This window comes from Melanerpes formicivorus, unplaced genomic scaffold, assembly GCF_026170545.1.
Source record: "Melanerpes formicivorus ecotype bairdi unplaced genomic scaffold, bMelFor1.0.p_v2 SCAF_5, whole genome shotgun sequence".
Classification (NCBI taxonomy): domain Eukaryota; kingdom Metazoa; phylum Chordata; class Aves; order Piciformes; family Picidae; genus Melanerpes; species Melanerpes formicivorus.
In genome coordinates this window covers 516,112-538,189 of record NW_027142357.1, presented here as the reverse complement: position 1 = coordinate 538,189, position 22,078 = coordinate 516,112, and the positions used below count along the sequence as shown (strand labels likewise).

The window sequence follows — 22,078 nt, the reverse complement described above, 5'->3', positions numbered from 1 at the left end:
AAGAAGAACCCAGCAACCGATTTCATATGACAACACATCAAAGGGCAGGCTCCACGGCTCCAACCCCACGCCTCGCTGCTTCTACTTGGGGTGCACAAAGGGGAAGCTGGAAGAAGTGGGGAGAACACTGGTGTGTGTTACCCAGGGATCAGTGGGGAAGCCACCGGGGTGGAGCGGTGAGCCTTGCACACAGGGCTTAGCATACAGTTGTACAATGTCTCCTTCAACAGCACCGCCACTGTTAGGGCGCACAGCAGCTACGAGGTGGGAACCAGGTAGGGCTGCACACGCAGCAGCTCCAAGGAGGTAACCAGGTAGGGCTGCACGTGCAGCAGCTCCAAGGTGGGATCCAGGTAAGGCTGCACACGCAGCAGCTACAAGGAGGGAACCAGGCAGGGCTGCACATGCAGCAGCTCCAAAGTGGGATCCAAGCAGGGCTGCACACACAGCAGCTCCAAGGTGGGAACCAGGTAGGGCTGCACACACAGCAGCTACAAGGTGGGAACCAGGAAGGCCTAGCTGCACAACAGTTTAATTAATAATAATAATAACAAAAAAAATAGGATAAACCAAAACAAAAGTATATTGTAATAGGGAGTATTAAATGAACCTTTTTTCCTTCTCACTTCATCTCTGGAGAGTGTGCTAGGTTCCTTTTTAGCTATTTTCCTTTCAGGAGTAGAAATCCTGCCTCTCCCAGTTTTAAAAGGTTTCTCTTTTTTATGCTTATCGAGAGATGATCTTCGCAATTCTCTCTCTGCCTTCTCCTCTTTAGGAACAGTCTCTAACTGTTCAGTCATGATGCTCCTATCATCATCTGTAGGATCAGAGCAAATTATAACAACAAGAGATTAGTCAGGGACGTTAACAAACACTGCTGTGGAGCAGGGGCAAAGAAATATTTGAGGACAGAGCAGATGGATTAATCATGAACAGGCAGGCTACGTTACTGTTCTTTCCAAAACATGCTGAGATTACTACTATGACTATAATAATTCTGCTTTGGTTTGGGTGCTTTTGGGGTTTGTTTTTTTTTTTTTTTTGGATCATTAGGATTTGGAAGCAAAAAATACTGTAACAGATGAAACAGAAAGGGTAATGCACACCTTGAGTGTCTGCCCAGAGACTGTCTGTGTCCATGACGGAGTCATCGATTGTTGTTTCATCTTTGTAATCGTCACACGTCTCCGTCTTGTAGTCGGTGAGCAGGATTTCTTCTCTCTGGGGCGAAGCGGGAGCTTCTGGGGAGCCCTCCTTTGGCTCAGCTTGAATGTCAGCCACTTCCTCAACCTCCAGCTCCTCTTCGGCCTGGGAGTCCCCGGTTTCGACGTCCTCCTGCTGCGTGGCGGCAAAGCGCACGCTGTGCGAAGCAGACTCGCCCTCATCGACTGTTGTCTGTACCACGGTGATGAAGTCATCTTCCACGGTCACCACCGATTCGATAACGCCTTTCAGCTCAGGCACTGCTTCTGGGCTGCCTGTGGCCAGCACTTCAGCAGCAGCAGCTCTCCCAAAGTCTGTTTCTTGGGGCGCTTCTGATACGAAATGCTGTTTATCCCCTTCTTTCTCTTCTTGCCCTACTTCCACCTCTTCTTCCTCGCGTTCTTCCCCCGTTGCGGTCCCGGCCGACACTTCGCACGGCAGCAGCTTTTGGATGTCTGTGGGTGGCACAGCTCCATCGGGAATCTTTTCAATTCCTTCTCCAGGCTGTGGTATGCTCTCCATCTGAATCTCAGCAGGCTCTTCCTGGAGAGGCTCAGCCTTTGGAAGGAGCTCCACAGAGGGCTCCTGTGCTGCTAACTGTGCAAGCGACTCTTCCCCAGACACAGGAGGTTTTGGCCGTTCTGCTTTGATATCCTCTGGTTTCAAGGATTCTCCATTCGAACCTTCTTGGGTCTCTCCGCTAGATTCATAAGACTCCTCTTTATCAACTGCTTCTTGATGTACCAGATCAGGCTTAGTTACTTTCTCCTTAATCTCTGTTTCTGACAGCTTGGTGCCATCTTTCACGTAACTCAGCTCGGTCTTGGAAAGCACACCTGCATCCTTTGCTTCTCTGGCCAGAACGGTCTGATCTTTCTGCTGAGCATCTTTGGGTTCAGGCTCTGCTCTTTTAACAGAGGCTTTGTCCTTCCCTGAAGGGAGAGAAACAACCTCGCTGATTTTAGCCTCTAACTGACTCTGGTATTCTTGGTCAGCTCTCCTCGCGGCCACTTCCATATCGTGCTTTATCGCGTTGTAATCTGGTTTGATTACAGCTTCTACCTCAGCTATTTCGGGAAGGACACCGAGAGCCTTTTCCTCCTTCTCCATCAGCAAAGAGACAGCATCCTTGCCTACTGCTAGCTCTGAAGCTGGTATCCTACCATACATGTTATCATCAGCTAGGTGCACTTTATCGGCCACGCTTTCTTCTTTCAGTTCTAAGATTGCCTCAGGTCTCGGCTTCTCTGCCTCTGCACCTTTAACAGGCAAGACCTGTTTAGAGTCAAGGTGCTCCTCACTTTTTTCTAGCACAGTCTGCAGCTTCTCTTTTTTCTCCTGCTCGAAGTCCCTCGCCAGGAGGGACTCGACAGTGCCAGGCTGACCCAAGTCTTTGGCAGCCAGGAACTCTTTGGATTTCTCAGCGGCGGCCAGCTTCACTTCTATTAAAGACAGGTCTGGGGCCAGGCCGCGTCTCAGTTTTTCATCCGTGCCTTCGTAAAAGGGGCAGGTTTCACTGGTTAGATTCTCACTGTCCTGAACTGGAGAAGGCAGGGGGACTGTGTACTTGTTGAAAACGCAGTAGCCCAAGTCCTCCAGCTGGCTTTCAGCTTTGAGGGTGACGTGGTTCTCGCCTGTCACCGGCGGCAGGGCTGCGCCGCTCTCTTCCACAGCAGCGTCAGGAGGAGCTGGCTTCTTTTGCGCCACCTCGGCATCTGCGCTCACGGAGGCCAATCTGGATCTTGTCCCTGCCAAGTCCAACATTTCAGGCAGGTCAGGAGCCAAGGCAGCCCCGTTTTTGTAATAATCTTTGGCCAGGAAAGGTGACTCGGCCGAGGGCTCAGGCTGGACCTTTTCTTCTGCTCTTGGTTTTTCTTCTTCGACGTGTTCATCTTCCTCTCTGCTGTCAATGGGGAAGCAGGGAGACTTCTCCAGTGCCGGTGTAGTTGCTGGCAAGTAGTCATCCCCTTCATCCATACTTCCACTGGTATTAGTGAGGATATCTGAAGCGAGGGGAGAAAGATCGTGTGCACGCCCAAAGCTAAACCCTAGAGCTATGGAATCCAGGCAGGACATAGGCAAGTTAATAGACATACTCCTCTGTTCGATGGCAGATCTGCCCCCCAGCCCCAGGCTCCTGCTCAGAGTCAGGTCATCTTTGTTTTTACTGTGGAGTTCTCTCTTATCCCCATAGACTTTGGGGTCAATGGTGAACATCCTTTCAGTGGGGGAGCTTGGCTCATCAGATTTGTCTGACCCAAAGCTCTGTGCCAGGGTACTGTAGCCCATCTCGTGAGCAGACATGCCCTGCTGCTGCAGTTCCGCCTGCAGCTCTTCCTCCTCTTCCTCTTTGTCTTCAGGAATGAGGCGGTTGGTCCGGTAAGGCTCGTAGACACTCTCCTTAGTGTCACTCAGCTCATAGTAATCGCTGCCTTGTTTCAGAGCCTCTGCTTTGAAGGCTTCCTCTTTCAGAGCAGAGGTTTCAAAATACTTTGACATTCCCGACCGATCCTCCTCTTCTTTCACTCGAGAGGGAGCTGAAGCGCTCATCTTATCCTCCTTGGAATCCTTCTTAACATCTTTCTCCTGAGCAGCTTCTAGAGAAGAAGTCTTGTCAGGGCCTAAGCTCAGTGCCTCAAGGCCTTTCTCTGTTTTTCTGCCTAGCTGAGCGCTATCAGGGTGCTCTGCTGTTTGCTCAAGAGACAGTTCATGGCTTAGCTTGGCTGGGGGAAGCTGTGTGCTTGGCTGCACCTCCTTTTTCACGTCTGGTGCTTCTGGGAGCCCACTTTGGTCCATTTCTTTTTCTGTCTTGAGGACATCAGGTGACTTTTTAGCTTGGCTGTCCTTTGGAAAGTCTGTTTTGTCTAGGGCAAGTGCCTTAGCTTCGGGTTTTGTGGTAAATTTACCATCATCTAATATTTGAGCCTCCCCTTTGTCATAGAAGTCATACTTCTCTTCTTCATCACTCTCATCCTTGGTCATGTCCTTTTCCTCCCCCCATGCAGGCATTTTCGGGGTGCTTGGAGTTTTCAGGCCATCGAAGGTTACTGTCGCGGAGATGTCTTGCAGAACTAGTGTCCTGCCTTTGTGGACCTGCTCATCTGCAGTGAGATCTTTGGCAAACAGTTGGTCAGGGGCTTCCTGTTTTGTTTTGAAACTGTCTTTGAATGGAAGGTCCTGGGGGACAGCAGGAGATGGGCTTGGAGGAAGTTCACCTCTGGCTGCTTCTGCCTTGGGTTCTGATAGCAATAGAGAGCTTTCACCGTGGCTGATGGCAAAGCCTTGGACGTCTTTAAGGTCATCTTTCAATTTCAAAGATGTAACTTGGTTTGCTGATGAGGGCACATCTGCAGTCCTTTCTTCTGTTTTACTCCCTTTGGGCAGTTCAGATGGCAACTCCTTTAGCTCTGGAGAAGCAGGAAGCTTGACAGCAGGTTCTGCAGAACCACCTTCCCCTTTCTTTAGTGGCTCAGTATCCAAGATCGGTTCTGACAGACGTGAAGGCATTTTGTCTTTGTCTTTGCTCTGTGAATCCTTTTTGTCTAGAGCCTCTGTTTTTGCTGGCTGTGGAACTAAGGCATCATATTTAGGTTGCTCACCAGTCTTACTCTCTTTCCCAGATTCAGGCTGCTTTGTGTCTAAGGGTTCTGCTGCCAAAGGGCGTGAGCCCTCCTGGACACGGAATTCCATCTTCGTGGCTGCAAGTAAACCTGAAGTAGTTTGTTTGGGTTGGACAACAGAATTATTTACATCACTTACAGGCAAGCAGTCACGTAGCTCACAACAGCACCTTGCTATGAGTGATGGAAAGGAGAAGGGGGGAAAAAAACAAAACCAGATGCAAACCATGCAGCAAGGCCATCCACCTAGAAATCTGCTTTGAAGTGTTTAAATAGGAGGTTCCCTTTCAATACACCAGGTTTTCTATTGAACAGGTGGAGCTGTGCACACAGAGATATCTTGACCACTGAAAGGAGATGATTTCACCTGAATCCTTCATGAATTGTATACAACAGCAAACCCACAAGTGGCTCTCACTTCCTTGGTAAGCTCTGCTGGACCCTGCAGCTTATTATTAGCTTCTCATTAGCACAGTCTGCAAGATGAAGCCCAATCGGTTGTATCTTTGTGTGCTGCTGACCTTTAAAACATCCACACTTCTGCATCTCTGCATCTTCAAGATTTTTTTTGTCTATGTGTTGGCCTAAACTAAAGCAATAATGCATGTAAAAGCCTTTTGCAAGTGTCAGAAGAGGCTGGGGGTTTAATTGCACCAACTTTGGACATTCAATCTCTGGCTGCTGAGAGAAATCTCACAGCATGTGGAGATCAGCATCAGGGCTATTAACAGTTCCAGAGCTTGAAGGTCTGCTTTTCAAAACAACTGAGCTGCCTCAGCTGTAACTGAGGTCAAAGAATCATAGAATCACAGAACAGTCAGGGTTGGAAGGGACCTCAAAGGATCATCTAGTTCCAACCCCCCCGCCATGGGCAGGGACGCCTCACACTAGAACACTTAGCATCTTCAAATGGCTGTTGATCAGGCCCTGATTAAATTCATTTGAAACTAAAAAATGCTGCTATTACAGTCTGCCACTGTGTATTTTAGGGAGTAATAGCTTTTTAATTGGATTTTTTTTTCCTCCCCCTGCATGCTCTGTTAATCATTGTAAGCTGATTCTTTCTAAATACCCCATGGAATACAATGATTCCTACTGTATGGGAAACTTCCTATCATGCACAGTCTGGAGAGAGATGCTGCAGAGTTATTTTCTGCAGTGATCTGTTGAAAAAAAGCCCAAAAAACAAACAAACAAACAGTTCTGTGAGTTTTGTTCTAAAGGTTGTTACAACAAGCACTGGGCCAACTCTGAATCTCCTCAGATCTGATTTTAAATCCTTGGAGCTATGAATCTGACTTTGTTAGAACAGTTGGTACCAAAGCATTGGTCACTCTTCAAACACTTGCATACCTTAACATGTCCTAAAACCATAGAATTGTTGGGGTTGGAAGGGACCCCAAGGATCAGCCAGTTCCAAGCCCCCTGACATGGCCAGGGACACCTCACACTACAGCAGCTTGCTCACAGCCACATCCAGCCTGGCCTGAAAAACCTCCAGGGATGAGGCTTCTACCACCTCCTTGTTCCAGTGTCTCACCACTCTCATGGCAAAGAATTTCTTCCTAACATCCAGGCTGACTCTACCCATTTCTAGTTTTGCTCCAGAAAAAAAAGCAGCTGTCACTCTGAGCTCTACAGGTATTAAAAGCAGAGCTCTGCAACAGCAGTCACTTTACTTCCTTGTGTTTTTCCATTTGGTGACTTCCTTGCAAACCCTGTGAGTATAAAACCTATGGCCACTGAGCTGATGCCATCCTTGATCCACAGAAATTAAGTAGCTAGATATTGACTCTCTACCTATCCTGCTGTGCCTCTCACCATGCTGGAAATGAATGATCCCAATGGCATCCAAATATATTCTGAGTGCCAAATGGATGTAGCACTCTTGAGCTGGGCCATCCAGAACACCAGCACATTCCAGCCAGGCGGTGAGTAGGTACATCACTACTCCACACAACCTGTCTTTATCTGTCCTTATTGCACTGGCTGGAGAGAAACACTATTCAAAGGCAAATCCTGAAGCCTGGTTCTTGTGTGCTGCAAGCCAGCTGATGGCAGGCAGTGTTTTGTGTGGGTCAGCAGAGCACTTCACCCTGTAGCACCTGAACGTCACTCTGGAGGCAAACAACCCAGTGGAAGGGATACAGGTTTTGCCTAAGGAGGGCACTCCAGCAGGGTTGAGCATTTGTTGTAAGGTAAGACACACACAATCAGAGTTCTGGCAATGACTGAGGAGAGGTGAACTGCAATGAATGGCAAGGATATGACATCAGGAGCTCCAGCGTTGAGGCAGCTAAACCAGGATGCACTGAAGCACACAGACACACACAATAAACCCACCCCCAAACCACCCAACCCAACCTCCCCCAAAAAACAGCCTGTGCACTGCAAATGGAAGCATTCCTGCACCTTTAAGCCTCTTGTATGTCATCATCAAAGTCAATCAATCTACTTTGGGAAAGAAAAGCAGATGAATCTCTGCACCAGAAAGGACAAAAAAAAAACCCAACCAACAAACCAAACATAAAAATATACAGAGCTTAGCAATGTGACTGGCAAACACATCTCAGATGGGGAGAAGGCTTAGGCAGAGGGATCAGCTCAGCTTGCAAAGCACATTTGATCACAGCAACGGAAAATAACCCAGCGACAGCCACAGGGGTGGGGGACCACCTTGTGATACAGCACCTGTGCAACCCTGCTGCCTGAGAGCAAGAGCAGGCAGGCAAATCCAGGGGAAGGAGAGGGAATGAAGCAGCCTTGGGAAGCGCAGCAGAGAGCTGGGGGAAGGATTCCCCCGGCAGCAAAGGCATGCAGAGCTCAGCAGGACACACCTTCCTCGGCTGAGGAAGGGGCCGAGGCGGGCGGGGGTGCTTCCGCCACAGCAGCCACACTCTCCCTGCCGGGCACTTGGTCTTCACCACACACTTTGGCCTCCAAACCAGAATCCAAGTGAGCCTCAGAGAGGCCCTTTGCCTGGTCCAAGGGCTGGCCGGGCCCGTGCTCTTTCCCCGGTTGCTCCCCAGGAAGAGCAGCTGGTTGTGCTTCCACAGCCATCAGCCTCTTTACTGGGTCTTCTTCTTGAGGATGGAAAAAGGAGGCGACATCAACACCCACAGTAAACACCCAGCACACAGCTCAGCAGGGCTGCTTTGGCTGAACACTTTCAGCTCTGAATAGTCCAGGTTGAAGTGCATCAAAGGACCAGTAGTAGCACCCAGCCCTTTGTAGCCATGGTGGAAGGGAATTTTCCCACCCTAATCCAATCAACCCCACCCCCATGCCCCCAAAAGACCCCTATCTCCCCCAGGGAAGCAAGGTTATGATGTAAGGTGAGAGCTGAAAGTGTTTTACAGCTGTACCTCTCCCAAAGATGACTCTGGGGCAACGATTCCTTGCAAATGGAGATGGTATTGAATGATGGATGGCTCTGACAACACCGATGCATCGCTGAGCTCAAGGTACACTCCTATGGATTTCTGGTAAATGTGCTGTTTAATCCAGTCCAAGACATTCAGCTGAGCTGGAGGAGGTGTCAGGCATTAATTTCTTTCCACTGACCTTGGCAAAACTGAGTGCTAAATGCCAGCAAGTCGACCTGTCCCATGAATCCTGGATCTGACAAAATATGGAGCCATTTCCACAGTCCTAAGCCTCGTGCCTGGCTGGTAGCTAATGGCTGCACAAGAATTCAGCCATGATCCCCACAATGGGCAGGTCTATAAACAGTTCCTCCCATGGGCTGCCTGACACCTGAACTGCTTGAGAAAAATCACAGTTTTAACACGGAGGACTCTTCTGTTTCCCCACTAGCCTCCAGGCTCCTCATCAACAGCTGAGTCCAAGAAGCTCCTGAGTGGAACAGAAGTGTCTGTTCACCTGAATTTCTAAGACACATCACCTAGCCTATGGGCTGGTCAGATCAGGGTAGCAATAGCAAGAGCAATCTTTATTCATGCCATGGCAGAATCATATAATTGTCAGGGTTGGAAGGGACTTCAAGGATCAGCCAGTTCCAAGCCCCCCTGCCATGGGCAGGGACACCTCACACTACAGCAGCTTCCTCAAAGCCACATCCAGCCTGGCCTGAAAAACCTCCAGGCATGAGGCTTCCACCACCTCCCTGAGCAACCTCTGCCAGTCTCTCACCACCCTCATGGGGAACAACTTCTGCCTAACATCCAATCTCAATCTACCCATTTCTAGTTTTGTTCCATTCTCCCCAGTCCTATCACTCCCTGACACCCTAAAATGTCTCTCCCCAGCTTTCCTGTAGCCCCGTTCAGATACTGGAAGGCCTAGAAGAAGACCCTAGAAGAACGAGTAGAAGTCTCCACTCTGCACTGTCCTCCTGCTATTGCTACTCTAGACAGAACATTACTGTGCTCCTCTGCTAACGAGTCAGGAAATTCTACACAGAGAGGGTGATTGGCCATTGGAATGTGCTGCCCAGGGAGGTGGTGGAGTCACCATCATTGGAGGTGTTTAGGAGACTTGATAGGGTGCTTGGTTGCATGGTTTAGTTAATTAGGTGGTGTTGGATGATAGGTTGGACACGATGATCTTGAAGGTCTCTTCCATCCTGGTCTATTCTATTCTATTCTATTCTATTCTATTCTATTCTATTCTATTCTATTCTATTCTATTCTATTCTATTCCATTCCATTCCATTCCATTCCATTCCATTCCATTCTATTCTATGTGAAACATTTGATTCAGCAACACCCATAAGCAGCTGTGCAGCAGCCACCCTGCAGTCAACCTGGTGAGCTCCCTGGATTTAAAGTCTGTCTCACAATTCAGGACTCTGCTGAATTATAGAATCACAGGATTGTCAGGGTTGGAAGGGACCTCAAGGATCAGCCACTTCCAACTCCCCTGCCATGGACAGGGACACCTCACACCAAAGCAGCTTGCTCACTGCTACATCCAGCCTGGCCTGAAAAACCTCCAGGGATGAGGCTTCCACCACCTCCCTGGGCAACCTCTGCCAGTCTCTCACCACCCTCATGGGGAAGAACTTCCTCCTGACATCCAATCTCAATCTAACCGTTTCTAGTTTTGCTCCATTCATTCAGAACTTAAATTGGGTTGGGATCTGGAAGAGGCTGTGTCCAGCCTGTTGCCATGAGAACAAAAACTCTTTACCAGAGCTTGATTTTGATGCTGGTAAAGAGCAGACAATCAATCATCCATCCCAGTTATGGCCTTTGCAAAGTGACTTAAAGGACACAAACACTATTATGAGGCCAAAAGGTACCACATGTCAAGTAAAACACACCAGTGGTAACATAAACATGTAGTAAAGGTTAGGTACTGTATCTGAAATGAATAGAAGCCAGAGGATGAAGAGTCAGGGCTGGAGGGATGCCTGAGTGTTGCAGCTATATTTACCCCCAGGCAGGCTGGGACAGCAGCCTGGCTGACAGCAGTGCTCCAGCTCCAAGAGGCCCTCAGTAAGTTACTTTACTTGCCCTGGCTATGTGTGTAGTTTGCTGTGTGCATCCCTGCCAGTTCACAACCTTCAAGGAAAGCCTCTGATTTTACTCTGAGCAGTCTCATGTACACACCTCTGCCTCCTGAGACATCCCATGTGATGCCACGTGGTTAAAACTCATTAGCTGCCAAAGCAGGAAGTTATTCCTGACTAAACAAAGGAATCCTAAAGGCTCCCTTTGGCAGCAGACCTTCATGCCAAGCAGAGTGCTGGCATACAGGCATACAGGCCTATGAGGACACCTCCTCCTCATGAACGGCTTTTCACTGCTGATTCAGCTTGTTTTCCTTTCTGTTCCTTTTCCCCCTTACTTTCACCAGAGGTACATAGAATGGTCCAGGTTGGAAGGGACTTCCAAAGCTCATGCAATCCAACCTCCCCTGAAGTCAGCAGGGACATCCCCAACTAGATCAGGTTGCCCACAGCCCTCTCCAGCATCACCTTGAATATCTCCAGGGATGGAGCCTCAACCACCTCCCTGGGCAACCTGTGCCAGTGTTCCACCATCCTCATGGTGCAGAACTTCTTCCTCACATCCAATCTAAATCTGCTCTGCTCTAGTTTGAAGCCTTTGGCCCTCAGCCTGTCCTCAGAGCAGAGCTTCTCCAACCCCCTGAACCTATGACTGTAAAGGAAGCTGGCCATGAAATAACCAGTCCAGGAGTAATCTAAGTACAGCTATAGGCACCCAGGTACAGCCTGATTTTTCTCTCTCCGCTAGCTTCAGGCCAGCAGGCTGCCATGAGCGATCTTCAGTCATTAGCACAGATCTGTGCCTGGCTGCAGCAGGAGGCTATGTTTCCCTGTGAATTCTGAACAGCTCTGGTTGCTTGAAACGACCCAGTGAGCAATTTCAGGCACACACCTCCACCTTCCTGCAACACAGACCTGCAGAGGATTCAGCACTGGTTATAACCTCAGCTCCTGGTTCCCCAGACTGAGCTAGTGAAATGCTGCCAGCTGAAGGGTGATCTGCTTTGCCTTGGAGAGGAAATCTGCATTCCTGTTAGTCAATGAAACAGACCCTCCCTTGATTCCCCAAAAGCTATTCTGTTAACTCCCACTGATAAAAGGGACTTCAAGGATCATCCAGTTCCAACCCCCCTGCCATGGGCAGGAACACCTCACACTACAGCAGCTTGCTCACAGCCACATCCAGCCTGGCCTGAAAAACCTCCAGGCATGAGACTTCCACCACCTCCCTGGGCAACCTCTGCCAGTGTCTCAAAACCCTCATGGAAAAGAACTTCTTCCTAACATCCAATCTTAATCTACCCATTCCTTGTTTTGTTCCATCCCCCCCAGTCCTATCACTCCCTGACACCCTCAAAAGTCCCTCCCCAGCTTTCCTGTAGCCCCCTGCAGATACTGGAAGGCCACAAGAAGGTCTCCTCAGAGCCTTCTCTTCTCCAGACTGAACAACCCCAACTCTCTCAGTCTGTCTCCATAGCAGAGCAGCTCCAGTCCTCTGATCAGCCTTGTTGCCCTTCTCTGGACACCTTCTAGCACCTCCAGATCCTTCCTGTAATAGAGGCTCCCGAACTGGAGCTCCAGGTGGGGTCTCACCAGAATGGAGCCACTTTGTTTGGTTTGTACCTGCTGGAGAACTTTAAAACTTCCACTGCTGCCTTGGGTACAGATATGGTTTTTCCTCCATTCTGGTAACAACTTAGCTCCAGAGCATCCTTGTTACCTATTCTGGACACTGGTCTTGGCAGTGATTCTCTGGCACAAAGGAATAGATTAGTTTATGCATCTTTAACCTAGCTGCTCCCTTTGCTTCTGCTGCTGTAAGCCAGGCCAGCAGCCCAGAGCCCTGCTTTAAGCAGGGACCACAGTTTCACTGGCTCCAATGTGGCATTTGTGGCTCACACTGCAGCTTCACTTTAAGATGGTGATGAGACTCTGGAGGGCTTACATGTGGGGGAGAAAACACAGCTCTATGTACATGCCTTCTGGGGGGTGAATCTCCCCCTCTGCTCCACTCTGCTGAGACCCCACCTGGAGCACTGTGTCCAGTTCTGGAGCCTCCATTCCAGGAAGGATCTGGAGGTGCTGGAAGGTGTTCAGAGAAGGGCCACAAGGATGAGCAGAGGGCTGGAGCTGCTCTGCTCTGGAGACAGACTGAGAGAGTTGGGGTTGTTCAGTGTGGAGAAGAGAAGGGTCCAAGGAGACCTACTTGTGGCCTTGCAGTGTCTGGAGGAGGCTACAGGAAAGCTGGGGAGGGACTTTTGAGAGTGTCATGGAGTGACAGGACTGGGGGGAATGGAGCAAAACTAGAAATGGGTAGATTGAGATTGGATGTTAGGAAGAAGTTGTTCCCCATGAAGGTGGTGAGACAGTGGCAGAGGTTGCCCAGGGAGGTGGTGGCAGCCTTATCCCTGGAAGTTTTTCAGGCCAGGCTGGATGTGGCTGTGATCAAGCTGCTGTAGTGTGAGGTGTCCCTGGCCATGGCAGGGGGGTTTCGAACTGGCTGATCCTTGAGGTCTCTTCCAACCCTGACAATTCTGGGCTTCTCTGTTTCTCCTGGGAGGCACTGAGGGTACCCTGGTCTCCCTCCCCAGAAGGCAGGCACATCTAGAATGGAATGGATGGCAGGTGTGTGGAGGGGGAGAGGAACAAAATGGGACCGTGCTCAGTTCACCTTCGTGATGGCCCAACAAGACCTCTGTGCTCTTCACTGTGGCACTGGGTACTGTGGTACTAGAGCCAGTCCACTCTGAGCTGAACAAAGGATGCTCATAGTACTCCTCCTCCGAATTGCAGGGCTCCTCCTCGGGCACAGACACTGAAATGGAGGGGGCCAGGGGGCTGCGCCTCTCCCTGCTGGCAGCAGGCACGCCGCCCGGGCACGGCTCTAGTGGTCCCACCTGATCCTCCGCCCCTTCATCTACAAACAGACACACACACAGACAAAAACTGCAACACAGACAGACAGACAAAGAAAAGACAAGACAGGATGGGTGCATGCACTAGCAGCAGTAGCCACTGTGAAGGAGGAAAGCAGCCAGGACACAGGTGAAGGCAGGGAGAAAGGAAGCAGGCAGCTGTGCCATGTCGCAGGTGGGCATATGAAGGTGGCATTTCCTACAGCCTTTCTGAAGAGCAGAAACCAACCACTGGAATGAGTGGATTTCCATCAGTTGTAAAGCCAGGATGCCATTTGCCTTCTTGATGACCTGGGCACACTGCTGGCTCATGTTCAGCTGCTGTCCACCAGCGCCCCCAGATCCCTCTCTGCCTCAGCAGGGGGGTTGAACTTGATGCTCTTTGGAGGTTCCTTCCAACCCCTAACTTACTGTGAGCTGTGCTCCTGTGATCTCTATATTGATGCAAACAAGGCTGAAAGTGTTGTCTTCTTGTAGCTCCTCCTAATAGTTCTTCTTCATCTAAAAGCATGGGGGGAAGAAATCCCCCATGTATTAGAGGATTACAGGATCACACAGGATCAGAGGATGTTAGGGGTTGGTAGGGACCTCTGGAGATCGTCCAGTCCAATCCTCCTGCCAGAGCAGGACCATAGAATCCAGCACAGGTCACACAGGAACACATCCAGACAGGGATGGAAAGGCTCCAGAGAAGGAGACTCCACAACCTCTCTGGGCAGCCTGCTCCAGGGCTCTGGGAACCTCACAGTAAAGAAGTTCCTCCTCATGTTGAGGTGCAACCTCCTGTGCTGTAGTTTCCATCCATTGCCCCTTGACCTATCACAGGGTGCAACTGAGCAGAGTCTGTCCCTGTCCCCTCCCTCTTGACCCCCAGTCCTCAGATATTGATAGACATTGATCAGCTCCCCTCTCAGTCTTTTCCTCTCCACACTAAACAGCCCCAGGGCTCTCAGCCTCTCCTCACCAGGCAGGGCTCCAGTCCCTTCAGCATCCTTGCAGCCCTCCCTTGGACTCTCTCCAGCAGATCCCTGTCCCTCCTGAACTGGGGAGCCCAGAGCTGGATGCAATATTCCAGGTGAGGTCTCAGCAGGGCAGATTAGAGGGGGAGTAGAACCTCCCTGGCTCTGCTGGACACACTCCTCTCAATGCACCCCAGGATCCCCTTGGCCTTCTTGGCCACCAGGGCACATTGCTGTCCCATGCACAACTTGTCTACCAGCACTCCCAGGTCCTTCTCCACAGGGCTGCTCTCTAGCAGATCACCTCCTAACCTGTACTGGTATATTCTGAAGTCTATGAATAAAATCCCTGCTCACAAAGGCTTAATTCTGCTTTAACTTCCAGGTCTCTTGAAAACGCCTTCCAAGAAGTCATTTTTCACTTGCAACCAAATCCATTTTTCCAGGACGCTTGGCTCCTTTCAGTTTATTTGGTATCTAAAGCCTCCTCTGAGCTGAAATGGCTGTTCCAAAATGGCAGACAGCCCACAAAAGACATTCTTCTGCCTTGAGACATTCAGAAGGATTTGGACATGAAGAGGTTGCTGAGCACTAAGGAGATCGCATTAGCCCTGTGTGGCCACATCCAACGGATGCAAGGAGCACACAGAGCCAGGTAAAAGATCATTTCCTGAGCGAAATTCTGTTCCCACAGCTGAAATAAACTAAAACACTTCAACAGAGCAAATTATTTTTGCCTTACCTTCTGCAGCAGCAAAAAGGGACAGGCTCATTGGAATGTTTTCCTCCGCAGCCGAAGGAAAGAAAGAGACCTCCGTCTAGCCAGCTCCTTTCTCTCTCAGGAAACACACTTGACCCACAAACCTCCCTCTCTGTCTGTACCTTCTCTTCTAATTTGTGTTTGCTGCATGGCTGGCCACATCCACCTTTGTCATGTCTACAGCAGCAATTTCCTTCCTACTGTGACTGAAGGAAGCCTCTCCTGCGTTCAGAGCAAGGCGACGCAGACTGACAAGCACGGGAGGAAAGGGCTCCAGGAGAAGGGGGGAAAGGAGGAGGCCTGAGGTAGATACACCAAGCACTCAACCCTTTGTTTAACATTGGGTTGAGTTGATAAATTGCATTCTGCTGAGCAGAAAGACAGACAGACATGCGAAGGGGCATGGGAATAGAGAGGTAGATGGCATAGGTTTGAACAAGGATGGTAAAAACTGGGTCAAACTCTGCTGAGGCAAACTCCTCTGAATGAGAGCTATGCTGCAATCAAAATGACAGCTCAGGCTTGCTAGGGTCAGCAAAAGCTCAACTTTCTCACAGCAAACGAGGACCACATCCTCTAACACAGGGCAGAACACAAGAATTTTTTACTATCATTCCCTATCCTGAATTGATAACAGTGATAATTTTGTGGGAGAAGGAACCTGGTATCCTTCTGGCGACTGAGCAAGCTGCTCTAGTGTCAGGTGTCCCTGCCCATAGCAGGGGGCTGGGAACTGGAGAGAATCATAGAATCAATAAGGTTGGAAAAGAGCTCAAAGATCATCAAGTCCAACCTGTCACCCAACACCTCATGACTACTAAACCATGGCATCCAATCCCCTCTTGAACCCCTCCAGGGATGGTGACTCCACCACCTCCCTGGGCAGCACATCCCAATGGTCAATCTCTCTTGCTGGGAAGAACTTCTTCCTAACATCCAGCCTAACCTCCCCTGGTGCAGCTTGAGACTGTGTCCTCTTGGTCTGGTGCTGGTTGCCTGGGAGAAGAGACCAACATACGCCTGGCCACAACCTCCCTTCAGGTAGTTGTAGAGAGCAAGAAGGTCTCCCCTGAGCCTCCTCTTCTCCAGGCTAAGCAACCCCAGCTCCCTCAGCCTCTCCTCACAGGGCTGTGCTCCAAACCCCTCCCCAGCCTTGTTGCCCTTCTCTGGACACATTCAAGAGTCAAGCTGTCCTTCTGAAACTGAGGGGCCCAGAACTGGACACAGGACTCAAGGTGTGGCCTAACCAGTGCTGAGCACAGGGCAGAATGACTTCCCTGCTCCTGCTGGCCACACTATTCTTGATGCATGCCAGGATGCCATTGGCCTTCTTGGCCACCTGGGCCACCTGGATGACCCTTGAGGTCCCTTCCAACCCTGACAATTCTGTGATTCTATGATTTTTTTTTCAAGGATGAGTTCCTTCAACTCTTCCATCAGCACTACTGCAACTACTTCAACTACTACAGCACTACTACATCTTCAGCAGGAGAAGGGTTGTTTTTGGATAGCTTTGGAACAGCTACGTTTTGCCATGGAGTTAGGAATGCACACCTATTCAGTAACAGAGAAGAAGAGAGAGGGAAATGTAGGGGAAGATTTGCCCTTCCTTGAGTTAGAGAAGGCCATGTTCGATCTTTGACTTAGAAAAGAATGTAATCATCTTGTAACTGAGGAGAAAGACTTGGCAGAATTTGGTTGGGTGTGTTGAAATATCGTTTTCTTATTTTAACAAAGTGGTGGTGAATGGTGCCACTGCCAGCTGGCAGCCACTCACCAGCAGTGTCCCCCAGGGATCAGTGCTGGGCCCCATCCTCTCCAATTACTTCACTGATGATCTGGATGAGGGGATTGAGTCAGGCATCAGTAAGTTTGCAGATGACACCAAGTTGGGAGCAGGAGTTGATCTGCTAGAGGGCAGGAGAGCTCTGCAGAGGGACCTGGACAGGCTGGACAGATGGGCAGAGTACAAGGGCAGGAGATTGAACACATCTAAGTGCAGGGTTTTACACATTGGCCACAGCAACCCCAGGCAGTGCTACAGGCTGGGGTCAGAGTGGCTGGAGAGCAGCCAGGCAGAGAGGGACCTGGGGGTGCTGGTCGATGGTAGGCTGAACATGAGCCTGCAGTGTGCCCAGGTGGCCAAGAAGGCCAATGGCATCCTGGCCTGCATCAGGAACAGTGTGGCCAGCAGGAGCAGGGAGGTCATTCTCAAGAGGGGACTGGATGTGGCACTTGATGCCATGGTTTAATAATCATAAGGCCTTGGGTGACAGGTTGGATCTGATGATCCTTGAGGTCTTCTCCAACCTTATTGATTCTATGATTCTATGATTCTTGGAGTGTGGCACTGTGTAAACCATCACAACATCTCCCACACTCTGGCCTTTCAGTCCTGGCAATAACCCCTCCTGTGTAGGTAGCTAAGTGCTGTTATATTAACTCAGTCCTATGCACAAGGGCAGAGAAAAATTAAATAGAATCATAGAATTGTAGAATGGTCCAGGTTGGAAGGAACCTCCAAAGCTCATCCAGTCTGACCTCCCTGCAGTCAGCAGGGACATCCCCAACTAGATCAGGTTGCCCACAGCCCTCTCCAGCCTCACCTTGAATATCTCCAGGGATGGAGCCTCAACCACCTCCCTGGGCAACCTCTTCCAGTGTTCCACCACCCTCATGGTGCACAACTTCTTCCTAACATCCAATCTAAATCTGTTCTGCTCTAGTTTGAAGCCATTGCCTTGTCCTGTCCCTGCAGGCCTTTGCAAACAGTCTCTCTGCAGCCTTCTTGTAGCCCCCTTCAGGTCCTGGCAGGTTGCTCTTAGGTCTCCCTGGAGCCTTCTGCTCTGCGGGCAGAACCCCCCCCAGCTCCCTCAGCCTGTCCTCACAGCAGAGCTGCTCCAACACCCTGAGCATTTTCATGGCCTCCTCTGGATCCTCTCCATCAGGTCCATGTCCTTCCTGTGTTGAGGGCTCCAGACCTGCACACAGCACTGCAGGTGAGGTCTCAGCAGAGCAAAGTGGCAGAATCACCTCTCTGGCTCTGCTGGCAATGCTGCTTTGCATGCAGCCCAGGCTGCCCTTGGCCTTCTGTGCTGCAAGCTCACCCTGCCTGCTCCTGTCCAGCTTCTCCCCCACCAGCACCCCCAAGTCCTTTTCCTCAGGGCTGCTTTCTATCCCCTCCTCCCCCAGCCTGTATTGACAGTGAGGATTGTTCCAGCCCATGTTCAAAGCCCTGCACTTGCTCTTGAGTGGCTTGTTGGGTCACACACCCAGCTGGGAGCAGCACAGGCTGCTGGGTTATAACAACCTCCAGCACTATGGTGCTTTGCTACCTTCCTGTGTCAGTATAACCAGCACAAAACAGTTCCCCTTGGCTCAGGGCACAATCTACAACCTCCTTGCAATCAGTTGAGTACCCTATGAAATCAGGAAATAGGTGCAAATAGTATTGCTGACAGAAACCACACACGAAGCTCATCCTTCAGTGTAGCAGTTTGAGCTAGTCCCTGCCTTGGAAACTGGTTGCAATCACAGCATCACAGAAACATTCAGGTTGGAAAAGACCCTCAGGATCACCAAGTCCAACCCAGAACCCTACTCTACAAGGATCACCCTGAAACCACAGCCCCAGGCACCACATCCAAACCACCCCGAGACACATCCAGTCTTGGGGACTCCACCACCTCCCTGGGCAGCACATTCCAAGCCCTGACCACACTTGATGGGAAGCTGTCCAGTCTGAACCTGCCCTGCTGCAGCTTGAGGTTCTTCCCTCCTGTTCTGTGGCTAATGACCTGTGACAAGAGACCAGCACCAATCTCTCCACAACCTCCTTTCAGGGAGCTGTAGAGAGCCAGGAGGTCTCCCCTCAGCCTCCTCTGCTTCAAACTAACCATCCCCAGCTCCTTCAGTTGCTCTTCATCAGATTTCTTCTCCAGGCCCTTCCCAGCTTCCTTGCCCTCCTCTGCCCTGGCTCCAGCACCTCCACATCTCTCTTGTCTTGAGGTGCCCAAAACTCATTCCACTTTAGACTGGTTACTAACCTCATCCAGGAGGTATTTCTGGTTACACTTCTTACTGGTTACTAACCACACCCAGCAGGTATTTCTGGTTCCACTTTAGACTGGTTACTAACCACATCCTGTAGGTATTTTTGGTTCTACTTTAAGCTGGTTACTAACCATACCCAGCAGGCATTTCTGCTTACACTTCATACTAGTTACTAACCACATCCAGGAGGTGTTCCTGACTATACTGGTTACTACTACACCCAGCAGATGTTTCTGGCTACACTTTATACCAGTTACTACTACACCCAGAAGGTATTTCTGGTTACACTTTAGACTGGTTACTAACCACATCCTGTAGGCATTTCTGGTTACACTTCAGACTGGTTACTAACCACATCCTGTAGGCATTTCTGGTTACACTTTAGACTGGTTACTAACCACATCCTGTAGGCATTTCTGGTTACACTTCAGACTGGTTACTAACCACATCCTGTAGGTACTACTGGTCACCAAACACACCCAGCAGGTGTTTCTGGCTATACTTTATACTGGTCAGTAACCACATCCTGTAGGTATTTCTGGTTATACTTCTTACTGTTTACTAACCACACCCAGGAGGTATTTCCAGCACAGTGGGCTGACAAATGTTGTTCTTGTTAACACAGCCACTAATTGCATTATCTCAACACTGACTGCAGGATGGAACATGCCCTCATCGCAAGAGGTAAGCCAAGAGGCAGCCCTTGGAAGCACATGAAATAGCAACCAGCCACTTGCACAGCTGAGAGCAGCTCTGTGTGAAAATGCCAACGAAGTTTGCCCAGCAGAAGACTCAAGAAATTATTTTCATGCACTCCTTGAACAACAGCAGAGAAAGAGACAAAGGAAGAAAGCAAGCGCTCAAAGGGAAATCCGAGGACGAAATCAATGGACACACAGAACTGCTTCTGGCATGGCAGAGGGCAGCTGACAGTCCCTTAAAGATTCTGACCCCAAATCCTTCCCTTTTCCCAAGGTGACATGGCTCAGGTTGAACACACTGCTGCCTGCCTGCACCGATGGCCTTGAAGCAGCCTTCCATCGAGCAAAGCACTGGCACCGGCTCACCACTGGCACTGCCTCACCCCCGTGCCAACCCCACTGGGGCTTAGCCCTCTGCTTACAATGAAGCCAATGCTTAAGTTCTTTGCTGGAGGGGATTTTAGCAGGGAGGAAATGAGGTGATCATGGGCTGCTGAAACTGAAGGTTAGTTATGGAGGGGGGAGAGTAAATTGGCTTTGTGAGACTAGTATTTGACTCCCACAGCTCCCTCCCACCCCCCCCCCAGTACACACAGGCACTGAAGCATGGATTGCAGCAATGACCCAGCTCTGAATCTCCTTGCTTTCATGCATGTAAGATCCAAACACAAAGCTAATGGCAATTAAACAAAAACAGAAAGGAAGATGACCCCCCAGTGGATCACAGCAGCCCCCTGGGCTCGGGTTGCAGATATAAGGGGGAGCATCAGCAACTTCGTCTCTTGAAGATGTGTGTACTCTGAATATCTCTTTGCTTTCATGCACTGGAGATCCAAACCCAAAGCTAATGGCCATTAAACAAAAGAAACCAATCAAATAAGCAAAGATGACTCCCAGTGTATCACAGCAGCCACCTGGGCTCAGGTTGCAGACACCAGATACAAGGGTGAGCATCAGCAACTCTGCCTCTTGAAGATGGGTGTATTCTGAATCTCTTTTTGCTTTCATGCATGCAAGATCCCAAACTAATAGCAATTAAACAAAAGAAACCAATAAAAGAAAGAAAGATGACGCCCCCCCAGGGTCTCACAGCAGCCAGCTGGGCTCGGGTTGCAGACATCTGATGGAATGGTGAGCATCAGAAGCTTTTTAAGATGGGCGTACCCTGAATCTCTTTGCTTTCATGCACTGGAGATCCAAACCCAAAGCTAATAGCAATTAAACAAAAGAAACCAATACAAGAAAGAAAGATAACCCCCAGTGTCTCAGAGCAGCCACCTGGGCTCAGGTTGCAGACACCAGATATAAAGGTGAGCCTCAGCAATTTTGTCTCTTGAAGATGGATGCACCCAAGGTACTCCGCCAGTTACCTCCATGCTACCTCATCCATGCATTGCAGCTGGGTGCCAGGTGGGGAGATGCTCCCTGACCTTTTCCACACTGAAGGTGGCAGAAAGCATCTCCATTTTCTGCTTCCCCCATCCTTTAGACCGTGCTGCCAGCTGTGCCACAGGGCTGGCCGGGAGACTCTTACCTTCCTCCAGAGCGCCGGTCTGCTCGGAAGCCGGTGACGGAGGCGGGGAAGGAGGCAGGTTGGCTGACTCTTCAACTGCTAGAAACCAAACACAGGGACAGTGAGAGCTAGCAGGGCAGGGCTGGGTACAAGCTGCAGTCACACCGAAGTGCTCAGCTTGAGAGGATTATTCAGCAGAGGGGGGAGAGCTTAGTGGATTTCCAGAGACCCCCATTTGGCACAGGTGGGTTTGATAGGTTGGACTTGATGAGCTCTGAGGTCTTTTCCAACTTTGGTTGACTATTATTCTTAAAGATTACAATAAAAGGATTGGATTGGTTGTTTGGGTTCTTTTGTTTTGGTGTTTGTTTGTTGGTTTGTTGTTTTAGAATCATAGAATCACAGACTTGTCAGGGTTGGAAGGGACATCAAGGATCATCTAGTTCCAACCCCCCTGCCATGGGCAGGGACACCTCACACTACAGCAGCTTGCTCACAGCCACATCCAGCCTGGCCTGAAAAACCTCCAGGGATGAGGCTTCCACCACCTCCCTGGGCAACCTCTGCCAGTGTCTCACCACCCTCATGGGGAACAACTTCTTCCTAACATCCAATCTCAATCTACCCACTTCTAATTTTGCTCCATTCCCCCCAGTCCTATCACTCCCTGCCGTCCTAAAAAGTCCCTCCCCAGCTTTCCTGTAGCCCCCTTCAGATACTGGAAGGCCACAATGAGGTCTCCCTGGAGACCATGTCCTCAGCAGAATTTGCCAGCCCTCTTGCTGATTTCAGCATGCTTTGGAAGAGACTTATCCTTAAGATGTGCTGTTCAGGGGCAGAGTCTTGATCCAAAGCAATTCTTTCTGACCATGGGAGCTGTA

General features: G+C 50.0%; 1 protein-coding gene across 29 annotated transcripts in view; it reads right to left on the bottom strand.

Moving 5' to 3' along the window:
- Window positions 1-22,078, bottom strand: part of MAP2 (microtubule associated protein 2) — a 341,956-nt gene that overhangs the window by 43,820 nt on the left and 276,058 nt on the right. For 10 of the 29 annotated variants that reach the window (XM_068137835.1, XM_068137844.1, XM_068137839.1 and 7 more), the window contains 3 exons: window positions 21,219-21,296; window positions 1,107-4,913; window positions 611-817 (listed from right to left, as the gene is read on the bottom strand). In XM_068137835.1, the coding sequence (XP_067993936.1) occupies window positions 611-817; window positions 1,107-4,913; window positions 21,219-21,296 (4,092 nt within the window). The remainder of the gene's footprint in view (window positions 1-610; window positions 818-1,106; window positions 4,914-21,218; window positions 21,297-22,078) is intronic. The other 19 variants (XM_068137853.1, XM_068137854.1, XM_068137855.1 and 16 more) reach the window with 7 other exon arrangements.